The following is a 14,267-nucleotide window of genomic DNA, read 5'->3' as shown; positions in this document are numbered from 1 at the left end:
AAGAGATGCTATAACTTTGGAAGAGAAGCAAGAGTAATCGCAGCTGCTGAAACAAAGTTCTTGGAAACAGAGTTCCCATAAAGAAAAAGATCTGGAATAGATTTCTATTTTCTATGGAGCTGTAGGAACACCAACAGTTGTTTGAAAACTGATGTAGCACTGTATCGAGGACCTCCAGAAGGAGAGTGAACCTCTGCTCAGCCTTGATGCTGCAGTTTAACTGAGGAAGAAATGTTACTATTTTTGAAACGTGCAGATGTTTCTCCTCCCACCCAGGATCTCAAGCATTGAAACACATAATACAAAACTGTAGCTTCCTTTAGATGCAATATCTTACCTCAGAACAAAAATAAAGGTCTCTTACCAGGCAATCTTACAGGTTTCCATGGTGCAGAATTTGGCACATATGCATGTTTACTAGCAGTCACTATCAGCTGATTGCCCAACTTATACTGAAACTTGAGGAAGGCAGTGCCATCTGCTCCTGAGGTTCCAGATGCAATGGAGATCTGGTTGGTAAAAATCTCAATGAAGGCTTCAGTTACTGGCTGATGAGTGCTGGCATCGCTTACATGGACCTTCAGCGTTACTTCTGTAATGACAAACAACCACAGCAATTATTGTCTGAAAAGCTTCTGTGGGAGGCAGCAGTTAGAACATGCTGACACACCAGTGACTGTAAAGACACCAGCTCTGACATTGTGGTGCCATGTACAAGTCACTTCTTATACTGGCCTGAAGCTCTCCATCTCAGGCAGACACTCTTCAGAGACACTGCAGATTCTGCTACAAACTAGACCAGGTCCTGAATTATTGCCTGCAGCTAATTTCAGCTGTAGAGGCACCTATCTTCCACCTGTGACCCACATGAAGCTGGGCAGCACATCTCCAAGGTAGGCAACACTCCCTTTGAGGGGCAACATGTTAATCATAGAGTACTGCTGTACTGTGCAATTCTAAATGTGTGCTATCAAACATCCTGTGGCAGTCATGGACAGCAGGGCATGGAAACTCTCTGTAAGGTCCCTGCCCTGCTGTGCCTCTGCTCCAGCCAGTCTTCTCCAGCAGCAGTGGGGAGAGGGAAAGGCTGCAAGTGGGGTTTGCTCCTCACTCCTTCACAAAGCAATTCTCTCTGTGTAGCAATGGAATGGAGGAAATCTGCTGTGATGGAAGCCAAGGAAGAAAGTGGGCAATAGAGCAGGCTGTGCTACAGTTGGATATTTTCAGCTCTGGTGGGAGAGAGTGCCCCAGCTGGCACAGGACTTCCCTGGTGATGTCTAACCAAGGTGAAGAATTCCTACAGATCATGTCCATGTCCTCAAAGCACAGGACAACCAGGTGGGAGTGCTAGCAGTGACAGCAGCAGCCCTGACACTACTGTATCACCTGTCCCCACATACTACTGGTGAGAAGCAAAGAAGTGATGGTTAAGGCAGTCAGGAGAATCATACATCCTGCAGATATGCAGTCTGAAGACAACACAATGGACTACATTTTTCTTTAGTAATTTGCCATTTTTCCAGAAACTAATTACTAGTTTAAATGTTTCCAGATGTACAATATTTGTCCACTCTGGGCACTCCTATGACTAAACCATGCATTGTGTCACCAGGCTTTTGTTACATAAAATGGAATGGCTTGTGCAAGACAGTCCCTCTGGAAGGCATTCTTCTGTATCTATGATTACTTTTCTGTTCCTACAATAGTTCAATTGCCTCATGCTCTAAAGCAGCAGCTGTTGCCTTTCTGCAATAACTATGACTCAAATGCAATGCTGTGTTGAAAAGACCCAGCAATGATCTACTGCTTCCACCAAGACATTCCTTGGGCTCTTTTGACTTCCAGTTGCCTCTTCCTCTTAAATGAACACCTCCCTCCCTCTTTTCTCTCCAATTCTCCCCTTTCTCTCATTCCCATCCTAATATCTGGAAATTCTGTTGTTCTTGCATGAAGTTCCCTATCTCAGCTTACTCCATTGCCCAAGGTAGTAGATGGTATGTTGCAAACTACCTTTTTGTGTCAGGAACCTTCAGCCTTTCACAAGCAAGATCCTCCCACTCCATGTGCAAACATTCCTGCATGTGATGCCCAGGAAAGAGGACATGACCTCCTGTTCATATATATTCAAAAACATTACACTGATTTCTACAGAACAGTACTGGTGGTACAGCTCTGTTCTATTACTAATGCCTTTAAAGAACTTATTTTGGTTTAAGTCCTAAGCCAGCAGGACATGACACCAAGAATAAAACACAGAACTTAAAAAAATCTTTGTGGCGAGTGTCAATAGTGAAATGACACAACTGAGTATGGGGAGAAACACACTGTAACAACCTAGAAGTTTAAAAGGACATGAGGACCTAATACAAAGTATCAGCACATCTGTCCTAAGGGCATTTCAGCCAGAAAGATCAGTATCTTGGGTCCTTTCATAAGCAGAGACCTTCTCTCTGAATCCTACAGTACTGAAAACACCAACATCAAGCAGACCTGAACAAAAATCCCATTAAAGAAATTAATCATCATTGCAGTCATTGCTTTAGAACTTGGCAATGGAGGATGCCAATTTAGATGGGATCAGCATGAAATATATTTCAGCTATTAAAGATTCTGGACTTCTTCCCAGTTTTGCATTTAGTAGTCAAAGGAAGCAAAGTACATTGAAAAGCAGTGTCCACGTACTCTGGTGCCCAGTACAGAGTGCCTCCTTAAAAACCTTGCCTTGACCACCAAGCAACTTGTGTATGTGAAAGGAAGCCACATTAATCAATGAAGGAAAACATATATATTCATGTATTTACACACATGAGGACAACAAACAGTGTAAGTTCTCATTTTCAAAGTGGAGTGATATCTTAGATCCAAAGCCAGATAGCTGTGCTCTTAGCATTTCTCACTTTGAATTTCCTAGCAAAGAATGCAAGAATAGATGAGGTTAAGAATAATGGGTGATGCATTAAAGAAAAAGCAAGAGAACAGGACTAGCTGAACATTGCCATTAGCAATTTCAGTAACATGGAAATTCAGCCTTCTCTAAAAACAACCACATATAAGAAGAAACCAGGGAGCTCTGGAATATTAAATACTAATTAAGGAAGAGGGTAAGAAAACAACAGAAGTATCATACCAATTTAATTCCTTATATACATCCAAAATTCTAGAAGAGAGACTACTACTAAAATTGATCATGAGGAAAAACCCAAGAGTTTCCTATATACACAAATCCATCTTTCTCTTCCCTAATTGGAGAGATAGCCATGGGTATCTCCAATAGGAAAATTCTTTATCTCCCACTCCATAGCTATGTAGAGGCTTCTGTCTGCATACTTCTCTCTTTCTGCATCCCTCTCTCTTTCTGATAAGGAAGGACAGGGGGCTTCCAAAATCCTTCTTAAAAACAGAAATGACAAAGGCAGACCCAAGAGAGAATGCTGATGTCCTGAAAGGCAGCAGACTGGAACTGCTGTTCCAAACCACACAGTCCCTAGATCAGACACTGGGCTTGTTTTCGCCTTTTTGATATTTAACATGTTTTTTCCTGAGCAGATAGAGAAAACCCTAGTAGCCTGAACAATCCTAATTCCTTTTCATGTGTTATCTTCCCTGACAAACATGTGAAATGCATACAACTTGCTTAATTCAGGGCCTTCTCCCACGCAGCAGCTCCTTTTTCTTATCTAATGCAGCAGTTAAGTCATGAACACTAAACCTACGTTATCACTGTAATTTCCACAGCAACTGAATGATTAAAAGCTTAAGACCAGAAAGAATTTTTGAAGAAAACATCCTCTCAAACAGTGGCATAATGAGAACAACCTATAAAAAGAGACAGCAAGTTTCAGAATTGCTAGGATATATTCAGGCACTTCTTGAGGATCGGAGGAACTGGAGAAGGGAATTAAGACAGCAGAGTAAGGACAACCAGTGACCCAAGATCAATCTGATCTTTAATAAATAGGGAAGTCTTAGATTGAAAGACTAGGTATACTAGATGAAATCAACTAGAAGCTGTTTAGAAGACTTACTTTAAACTAAGGAATAGAGTATTTAAAATATCTGGCAAACTTTTTAGTTGGAACTCTCAGCAAACAGTGGGTATAAAGCAGGTAAATTATTCTTGAGTTTTGCAGCCTACCACAGCAAGGAGCTCACACAGAATTAAAGACACATGGACTCAGAGAAGAAGCACAGCTGCAGATGAAGGCAGGGAACTGAAAGCACTGCAAAAGATGAACAGCTAAAGGGAAGCCAAGCCTGCTTCATTCTCACACTACTGTATATACAGTAGAAGTATTTGCTAAGTTCTGCAGGAGCTTTGTTCTGTGCTACTAGTGAGGTCTTGGAGGGAGGAATGGGACATAAAGGTGAAGAATGCTGAGTCTTCCTCATTTAAGAGCAAAGCAGAGATGGCTGAGGTGATAGACCCTGGGCTGAGGAACCCACCAGGGCAGCTGTGGTCTCTCTCACTTCCCCAGACAAGCCAACCACAGTCAGGACAGGCTATGCTTGAGCCATAGCCCTATCTGATGCACCTGGCTCCTGACTGGTGGGGTGTGAATGTGTCTCTTTCAGACCTCATCTGTCTGGCATGTACTTCCCTGTTGGCTGGTAGCACTGGTGGGCACAGGTACAGAGCCAGAGTCACTTGTCTGCACCACTGTGTGTGTCCTGCCATTATATCCTTACAGGAAAGATTCAAGTGCAAAACAAGAAGCACTTACAACTGTCATTTCCAGGAGATAAAACACAGGTAAAAACAACCCTTTCTGGAAGGGCAAAAAGCCTGTGTCACCCTGTTTAGAAGTGCAGGTAGGAATGGGCCACTCGCAGATGTTAAACAGTGCAACCCTCCAACTCTGCTTCAAGAATTCCAAAGGAAAAGAAGGTTAGTGGGAAAAGAGCAAATAAAACCAGCAAATGGAGGGACAAATTCCACAAATACCTATACATGAAGGTTGATGTATAGGTATGCTCAAGCAGGTCTACTGTAAATCTGTTCTCGTATGGTCCTTTGTCTTCTTTTAAACACTAAACCTCCTGCTTGTTTTTCAAATGAGGGCAAACCAAAACTACTAGTTATTGTGAAAACAGCTCCTTAAATGCAGCACCCTCCTAGTTTTCTAGTACTAAATTTATTGTAAGCTATATAAAAAACTCCAGCATCTTCAAGGTTATAATTTGGGAAAGTGAAAAAAAGACCAAAAAAAAAAAAAAAAAAAAATCACTAAATGGCAGCATTCCAATCCAGAATCCCATCTGTCTTTTTAATCTGATTTTTGAGATTTTACTAAGTTTAAACTTTCTCTGAGCAATCCTTCCTATGCCATCTGCTCTATGAACTCTACTGCCTCTCCTGAAATGCAATTAACCTTAAGAAAACTATTTCTTCACTTGTAACCCCTTCTCATACTCACAACTGTTCTTTACATTGCTGTGAATTCTCAGTTTGCAAACGGTTTCCTTCAGAACTGCCATCATCACTGCTGTCTTCTATAACTGAACTCTTGAGAAGTGAAAAGCACTGGTTTTAGGTGGTTTGGGGTTTTGTTTGTTTGGTTTTTTGTTTTTATAAAGTCAGTTATAACACAGAAAAGAAAATCCTAAATAACCTGAGCAAAGGCAAACTGTCAGATTCCACATACTGGAATAAACACAGAAAAGTTATGACACAGACTGAAAATCCAAGATCACAACCCTGTTTAGATTCCAAGCCTGCAATTTGGTTTCTGTGCACACACCCCTCTGTCAGGCAGACTCCCACTGACGTCTGCTGGACAGATGATCTCTTTTGGGAACAGGCTGACACAGGCAGCTGCAATCACTTAGCTTTTCCTTTGGGGTCCCTTATCCATGGACAATGTCAGGATATTACCAAAGAAAGAGATATTTAAATTACCTAGGTTTTGATTAGAAAAAGAAAGCTTCCTGCTCATTTAAAAAAAGCCATTATGAACTTTATGTAAAATTGTGTCCGCTCTGAACTGAGCTTACTGGCAAAATGCCTGGCTTTGAATCCTATGTGCCAAATGGATAAGCCTTTCTGTCTCTTAACCTTTTGCCCATGTGTGAGGTCAATCCTTAGCCAAACAATAGATTTTCATTTATCTAAAGGAAAACATTTTCCTAGAAAAAGGAGTGTTCCCCATGCTTTAGCCACAGATGCCAACTCTAGCATTTACATATTGTATCATTCTAATGTTCTGCATCAAGAAGGCTCTACTGACAATCACACTTCAAAATAGCAGCAGGCTAAGTTTGCACGAAGAAAAGGAAACGTGTATGTAACATCCCTCCAGAAGCACACAGACTCTGATCTTCACTGATGTTGTCAGCTGGAAGTTCTCAAGTAGCACCTCAAATAGCAAACTACATGTGCTTGAACAAGATTTGCAGTGAAGATGATATTTTCTATTCAGAACTGGCTCTGGCCCTCATTACAAGAAAATCAATAGTGCTACATGACCTTCCCCTCCACCACAGGTTTCAGCAGGACTCAAGGTTTCAGCTGGGCTGAGTGTCCAGAACTGATTTCTAGGGAACCCAACCATGCAGAGGATGGGACACAGGAGGTCTGCTCAGTGCCTGTTCAGCGATTCTCCAAATGATACCAAGGCTGCTGCAGTCCCTGGCATGAAGAAAAATGTTCCTTACTGCACTAGTCAGAAATCCAGTAAGGACTATACAACACAGCTTGGTTCTCAGACCCAGATTCAGAAGGGATTTAGAAAGCAGAGTAGTTCAGAGGAGGGACACACAAAAACCCAGGGGACAGTGAAGCAGCCTTGGGACCGACCATCTAAAGAGCATGACCTCCTCTTCCTGCAAGAGAAGGCTGGATCACTGTGCATAACAAGGAAACTGCAAAAGATCAAGTCAGCTGAGGACCTTTAGTCTTGCTGACAGGGACAGCCAACAGCTGTACACTAAACCTAAGCAAATTCAGGTGTCATCTCTTGGCAACAAGAGAACAGCTTACTAGATAATAGACTCAGGCTGTGAGAAAAAAATTGGGTTAATAGCTTTAATTTTAGTTCTAGGTGTTTAATTAAGGCTTACAATCAATTTTAAGAGTTAAGAGAATTATTGTTTGGTTCTAGAACATATATGAAGCCATCCCAAGTGGTTGCATGTGGTGCTTCTTTTTAGCACTGCAATCTGAATTTGCTTAACCCTTTGTACTTTAGAGGTCAAGGGGATGACTATCAGTAGGGTTCTCCCCACACTGAGTACTTGCAGTGTGATGACCAGAATTAACCTCACACCTCAGAAGTCAAGAAGGAACTTTCTTCCTCAAATGCATAACTGATGGATTTCTGAGTTTTTATTTTATTCCCCTCTCTTGCTCTTCCTCAGAAACAGCAGAATGCAATGAGAACTGCATATTACACTCTCTAGGCTGACACAGAGAAGCTCCTATGATGCCTGATCAGAGCATTCTGCTCACCTCATCTCTGCAGACAATCAGGATCCAGGATTGTGGAGGAAGCTACACCCGGGGAGCACTTGAGACTTTTTCACCCTTCTCTGCAGCTCAAGTTGATTCATCCATATTTCTCATCTAACAATCCTTGCTGCTCCAAGTGCCTCAGGCATTGCTGGCTATGGCTGGTTCCCCTAGTGCACAAGAATTTAATTTCCAGGGGATTGAAATTGTTTATCTTAAATAATTAGTCTTAATCTTCAGTCTTCAAATACAGCACAGTTGTCTTTGATATGAAGGTCACGTGCCTTACTTACCTCTTCAGGTTTACAATCCATAAACTGTTCATAAACTAAAATGATAAATACATTAATTTATTTCACAATGCATTATCTCCTAGGGATAATGCACACAATTTTTAGTAAAATGTCCCAAAAAGATTTCTACTATATGAACTAGAGCAATTTATGCCAAATATGATGAAAACCAGGCTACTATACAACCCCTGTATTCAAAGGGGAGGGAGGGGCAGTTACAGGATTATAAAATAAAGAAATCCATCATGCAACATGTAAAAGAAGATTTGCATATCGTGACCTGCTAGAGCCTAGAGCATTACCACCAAAATTAATTTCTTGGGAAAAAAGGTAGGAATTTGCTTTAATTAAGAAAAGTGGGAGCTATGTGCATTATGCCCAGATGAGACTCCGATACCCTATTGTTAAGTGATTAAACAAGCATTTATAATTAACTTGAAACTCACATGGCTATGAAACTCATGAATAGCAATAGTTGCATTAACAGGTCTGCCTTTGATCTCTACAGGAACTGTGCATGACACAAACTAATTTCATTTCCAAACCTTGTCTCTTAGACATGGAATTAAATAAAATACTGTCATGGAGCGCAGATGGAAGTTGAGTTTCAAAGCTCTAGTTTGCCACACGCATAATGTGTTCTTTACAAGACAAGAAAAAGTAATCCCGACTTAAACCCTTCTTTTTTTTTTTTGTTATAGAGTTCTTTGAAACTCTGTTTGGGGATCAATATGGAATGAGAAGTTAATGCACTGATATTTTCCAGTTGCTCAGCATTAGAGTTCCCTCCTGACTCAAGGTCCCAGCTGATTTTTGACATCAGCTCTGAAGATAACACCCCACCAAGCTCAGCTGCTTGGGGTTTTAAGCCAACTTTATGCCTGCTGGACCATCAGTCTAGTTTGGAGGAGGGCAGAAAGGGAAAACTTGGATTTGCTGAGCCACAAAAGCACATGTTACATTTTCTCAAAATAACTTTGTCCTAAATCTATTAATAAAAGTATGCATCTGATGAAAGCAGTTTAAAGCAGATGTATTCTATGTCCAATGTATGTTCAATGGGCCAGTGATGAGACAATCACTTTTTCCCCCCCCTCATTTTCAAGCAGTTTTAATCTTAATAGGTTTAATCTCTAATTTCCAAAGCCTGTTGTGAAAGCAAAGCTAGATATCACTTTGGAAGAGGGTATTTTTACTTGCATTGTTTGTTTTTAAACAAACTACTCTAACAACTCAAACAAACCCATCTCAAGGGCCTCTCTACATTCCCATTGCAGCCTGCAGTGCAAACTTCCACTTTTATCTCAGTAATCCACTGATGTCAGCTCATGCACATACAGAGGCAAACTACTGTGCTAAAATTTTATCAAGGCACTTGCACGTACCCTTTCTTCAAATAACTCGACAGTCGATTTATAATCGCTTCATTCCTTGCAGAGGTTATCCCCAGCTGGCAGACAGAAAAATGAAATTGTAGGTGAAGCTACACATGGTAACCATCTCATTCCTCCAACCCAGCCAGCCTGAGCAGAGAGCTCTGCAGAGTGATAAGGAGTGCAGCACTACTGTTCAGCTACTCCACAGCAAAACCAGGAGCATCCCTTCCCTCCCCACCTCTCTGGTCTGGCTGTGGACTCTTGCTCCTTCTCTTGGGCTACCCCACTTCTCCTTGGACCTGCTGCAGCTTTGGTTGCCTTTACTAACCCAGCACTGCACCAGCCTAACAAACCGCGTGGCTCAGTGCCAGGTTATCAGGCTGCACTGCTGAAACAACGCAGCCCCACGTGCCAAAATCAGCAGAACAGGCAGGTGTGGGGGCGGAGAGTGGTGGCCAAGTGCAACACTGGCAGAGGAAAAGAAAGGATTTGGGACCACCCATGCTGGTTCACAGGCATTTCAGTCAGCTCTGATGCACTCCTTTGGAAGGGTACCTGCCCGTCTCCTGACCTAGGCAAGCTTAAGGTCAGTATTTAGCACATACAGTTGTAGTAAATCTTTATTCTGCATTAATTCCAAATCAGCATACTAATTCTCCAATAACTTCCCAACCTCCAATGCTGCATACTGGCACCGCAGCAGGAAAATCTCCTGGCTCCCTAACTACAGGATGCTTGTGACAATGCCAGGAAGGGGTTGGTTGGTATGGACTTTTGCACAGGCATTACAGAGTGTTTACAACAGCTCTTGAACACCCAAAAACCTCCACAGTCAGTTGGTATTTAGGACTGGGTGGATGGAGGAGGTTGCTATTATTTCCTCCCAACCCTAAAAAGCTTCCTTTTATTAACATCTCTACATGCCACTTCCTGTGATTTCTGTCACAGCAGCACCAAGATTAAATGGCACCCAACTTGTCTATATTGAAATTTTCCTATCCTCCAAAATTATTTATTTCCAAGTTTTTGAGTTTTTCTGTTCAAAATAGTATTTCTATTTCCTCATTTAGAACTTCTTAAACATTTTACTAATCTGTGATCTAGGTCTTCTTCTAGATAATCAATAAAAACTTTAAATAAAATAGGACCTGTTTCAGTTCCCTTTATCCTAACACTGTAAAGCAACCCCAGCTTAATACATGGCCATTCATCACTACAGCTTGTTTTCTCTTTCATCCAATCTCAGTCACATAGAATAAGCCTTCTGATCCAAGTCAATTAATTTTTCAATTAGTATTTTTGAATCAGGCTGCTGTATTGTCTATACTTCAGCTGTGAAGTATATATATGCATATATATGCAGAGCATACATAACTGACTCAGCAACCAAACCTTGCGTCAGTTTAAATTACTCTAATAGCCATGGTGATCCAAATTTTTGGCAGGGGATTATTTTTAAGGGCTCTTATGATTTCATGAGAAAAATAATTCTAATCAGATTGAAACTGTGAATGTTGAAAAATTACTTTCTATTCCCCTACACTGGAAGTCAATTATGTAGATCAGAAGTTATTGGTTCTTCCACAAATTCACAATCAAATTGGAAAGGTACAGTTACACTAGCAACATTCATCTTTCTTAGACTCACTGTATATAAAAACCACAATGTGACAATGAGGGTTTGACATGCTGCTCACACACCTTATCTTGCCTTCCAAGATGGGAAGAGCGCTGGAGAATACCTTTGTATTTCTTGGTCTGATTCCCAGAGCTGCTTATCACAGTCACATGATTACCACTGTAGCTAGAAATGAAGGTTTGAAGGTCCACAACCCAGGCTTTGGGAATGAGTGAAAGTAACTTGGGAGTAGCCTGTTTGTTTAGGTCGTATATATAATTGCCTATCTAAGGGGGAGTCTGGAAGGGATAACACTCTGCTGAAGGACTCCTGGGGTTCACAAATCAAAATTCTAAACAGCAACGAATCACAGCTGATCAAACAGATCAGTGAATTATCTGTTCTATTTTGAGATCAATCTTGATGTAAAATGCTGTGACTGGCCCATAAATGGCAGAGGAAGGCTGAGAGGAGATGGGCAAGGACTATGTGCCCTGAAGCTCAGGAAATAATGGAGGGTGGGACTGACCACAGCTGCTGCAAACAGAGCTGACTGCATCTCAACAGAAATGGCACCCGAGGGTGGCCTTCATGTTAGATGAACAGCTATGTCATTTGAGTGAATCAATTGACTAGACCACCGCTGAGTGGCTCAAATATTTCTCCAAGTTCATTAAAAAAGTGAGAATGTCTCCCAAACTAGCACAGGGAAGTCATATATACAGGGCTCAGACCAACAAACCATGCAAGAATTGAACAATTAGCAACATAAATAAAATCAGAGATAGCTGTGGGCTGGTTTCAACCCATGTATTCCTTCTCAGCAGCTGGTGATGGCCAGAATCATGATGGTGAGCATATTACAGAGACCAAGAACATGTACCACATATTAGTGTAGTGACTGAATTATTATTATTGTTAATGCATTTCATATTAACAAAGTACTAAGTACATTGGCATTATGATTTTGGTATATTTTTTATCATTCTGCTAAATCAAAAATCCCACGTAATGTTAAATGTACCTTCAAATAAGTAAACTTGATATTACACATGTAGCCTACCTAAAAGAGCCCAGTCAGAACATATAAGATTCTGGCAAATGCTGGCATTATTTATTAGTTTGTCCATTTGACAATATAAAAGACTTATTGATTTTACTCTGGCATAAGCCCATTCTAGATATTTATAGCTGTAAATGACACTCTGCTCAAGCGCTTTCCCTCAGCAAAGAATCCCTTAAATTCTTTCATTTTACCTCATCTGTTTCTTATACTTGTACTACAAAACACATATCTATTTAGAAGTAACACCATCACACAGGACTGCTGGTGTTTTCAGTTGGACAAATACGGCCACTTTCCCACTGACAAGCGGATACTTAGAACTGAAAACATTCCAGCGGCGTGCTCTGCTTTCTTGGCACAGACTGCAACATGAATATTTTGTAGGGGACTTAGTCTATGCATTAAGCAAGCATTATAAACTATTATTATACTGGTTTAAACTAACAGCTGTATGTTTGGAAAGCAATCTACTGTGTGCAAACAATGCTTACAGGAGAGGCAGGAGGAAGGCCTTTCTGAATACCCAAATCATACTGATGCTACACTTATACACAGCCATTGAATTAACAGGATGTGCTGGGGAAATTTGCTGGGGTGCAAATGAAAAAGGATATGAGACCAATAATCAGCTTCTAGAAGAGTAAAATATGCTTTATTATATGTTGTGCCCAGAATGAATATAATGTTAGCGCTTGGGGACATGGTTTTCTGATGAACATGGCAGTGCTTGGTTAATGATTTGACTTGATGATATTAGAAGTCTTTTCCAACCTTATACATTCCATAATTAGCAGATAAAAGGTTCATGCATGTTATGCACATAGACATGTATGCTAGGTTAGACTGAAAACACAAGATACATCTAATCACACTAAAAATTACAGCACTGACTTCCAAGTTTCCTTGACAGTACAAGTTGTTATCACTTCCCTGAAACCCATTCAAAAACCAAATTTACAAACACTTTCTTGAAGTTAAGAAAACATGTATTTCATGCAGGGATATCTCCTCTTTGTTAATTTGTAATTTATTCAGCTCTCACATTTACAAAGGAGCTGCTAAGAAAAAATTACAGTATTCAACAGTTAATCATTACTTTAAAGGAACTAGCCCAATAAATTTAAAACATATTCTACCATACTTAGTCATAAATACAATTCCAGTTAGTAATACCAGAGTGCTAGCCTTCTAGTAAACATATAAAATAGAGATATAGATTATTAATCTTTCCTTCTCAAATTTAACAGCTGTAGGAAATCTATAAATACCAATTTTTATCAGCATATTCAGTGTCACCTCATGCTATGTCTTATTTTGACATTCACTTCTCTAAATCACTATACATTTAAAGTTCACATAATTTCAACATGTCCTGAGATTTTTGAAATTAACATTCCTCAATACAAAAGTAAGGTATTCTTTCTGCTTTGCTGAGCATATGTTCTAAATCAAAATTGCTCTTTACTTTTTTTGCCCCTCCTCACACTAAGACTCTGAAAAAAAAACCCAGCCCACATAACTCAAAGGATGTGTGTATGTACATACGCTCACAATCTACAGCATACAGTTATACAGGAAGGCTGATTTATTTATTTCAACAACAGATCTAACAACACAAGTGGTCAGTCGTTCTCTCGAGGCTGCAAACTTACTAAAGGGGAGATGAAAAAGGACAGTAGATTGCTGTTACTGCTCAAAGCCAGCCTGAATCCCCAGCCAGCTCTGTGCTACCATAACAGCACAAGGGAGGATTCCAGCCATCAGCTGGCCAAGCACAGGATACACCCCTTTAAAGAGCACAGAAAGTTGAGAGGTTAGGAAACCTCACAGCACCCATCCTGAAGGAACCAGAGGTCTACTGCAAGGATGACGACAACCAGTTCAGTTGCCTTAGATGTTTATAAACATCTAAGTGGACTTGGGGTCCACTGCTCTAGTACAGGATCAGCAACAAAAACCACAGCAAAATATTGACAGTTCTATGTAGACACAATAAAATTCTACAGGCACATTAACATCCCACACACCTGTGGATGCAATATATGAGAAACGAAATAATTAAAAATGCAATTGCCTTAAATGGCAACTTTAAACAGCTTATTGGCAGACTCAAGCTTCTCTCAGAAATGGCAGCATTACTCTAATGCTAAGATGTTCAAGGTGAACAAAAAGGATTTTAACTTCAGCTTTAGACCATTCAATCAGATACTCCCATCTGAGTTGGTAGCTAAAGAAAAAAAAATGAAGTAAGTAAGAACTATTACTAGCTAATTAATATTTGCATTTCATTTTTCTAGCTGTTAAATGACTATTAAAATTAAGCTGAAATTATTTTGTAGTTACATTCATACGGAGCCCAAAATGCTTGGGTCTCAAATAGCATGTAACAAGATAACAGTTCAGCTAAGTACAGCAACTAACTTCTTTAAAACATGATGATTCTTACCTGCAATACCAAAGCCAGGCAAAA

The 14,267-nt window shown here is 40.3% G+C and overlaps 1 protein-coding gene across 4 annotated transcripts in view; it reads right to left on the bottom strand.

Annotated features, from left to right (window-relative positions):
- The window catches only part of FAM171A1 (family with sequence similarity 171 member A1), an 86,695-nt gene that overhangs the window by 36,570 nt on the left and 35,858 nt on the right, over positions 1-14,267 (bottom strand). For 2 of the 4 annotated variants that reach the window (XM_002193815.7, XM_072925500.1), the window contains exon 2: positions 365-592. The exons of 1 other annotated variant lie outside the window; for it this stretch is intronic. In XM_002193815.7, coding sequence (XP_002193851.5) covers positions 365-592 — 228 coding nt within the window. One more of the 4 variants, XM_072925501.1, reaches the window with a different exon arrangement.

This window comes from Taeniopygia guttata, chromosome 2 (assembly GCF_048771995.1).
Source record: "Taeniopygia guttata chromosome 2, bTaeGut7.mat, whole genome shotgun sequence".
Lineage (NCBI taxonomy): Eukaryota > Metazoa > Chordata > Aves > Passeriformes > Estrildidae > Taeniopygia > Taeniopygia guttata.
This window is presented reverse-complemented; position numbering and strand designations above follow the sequence as displayed.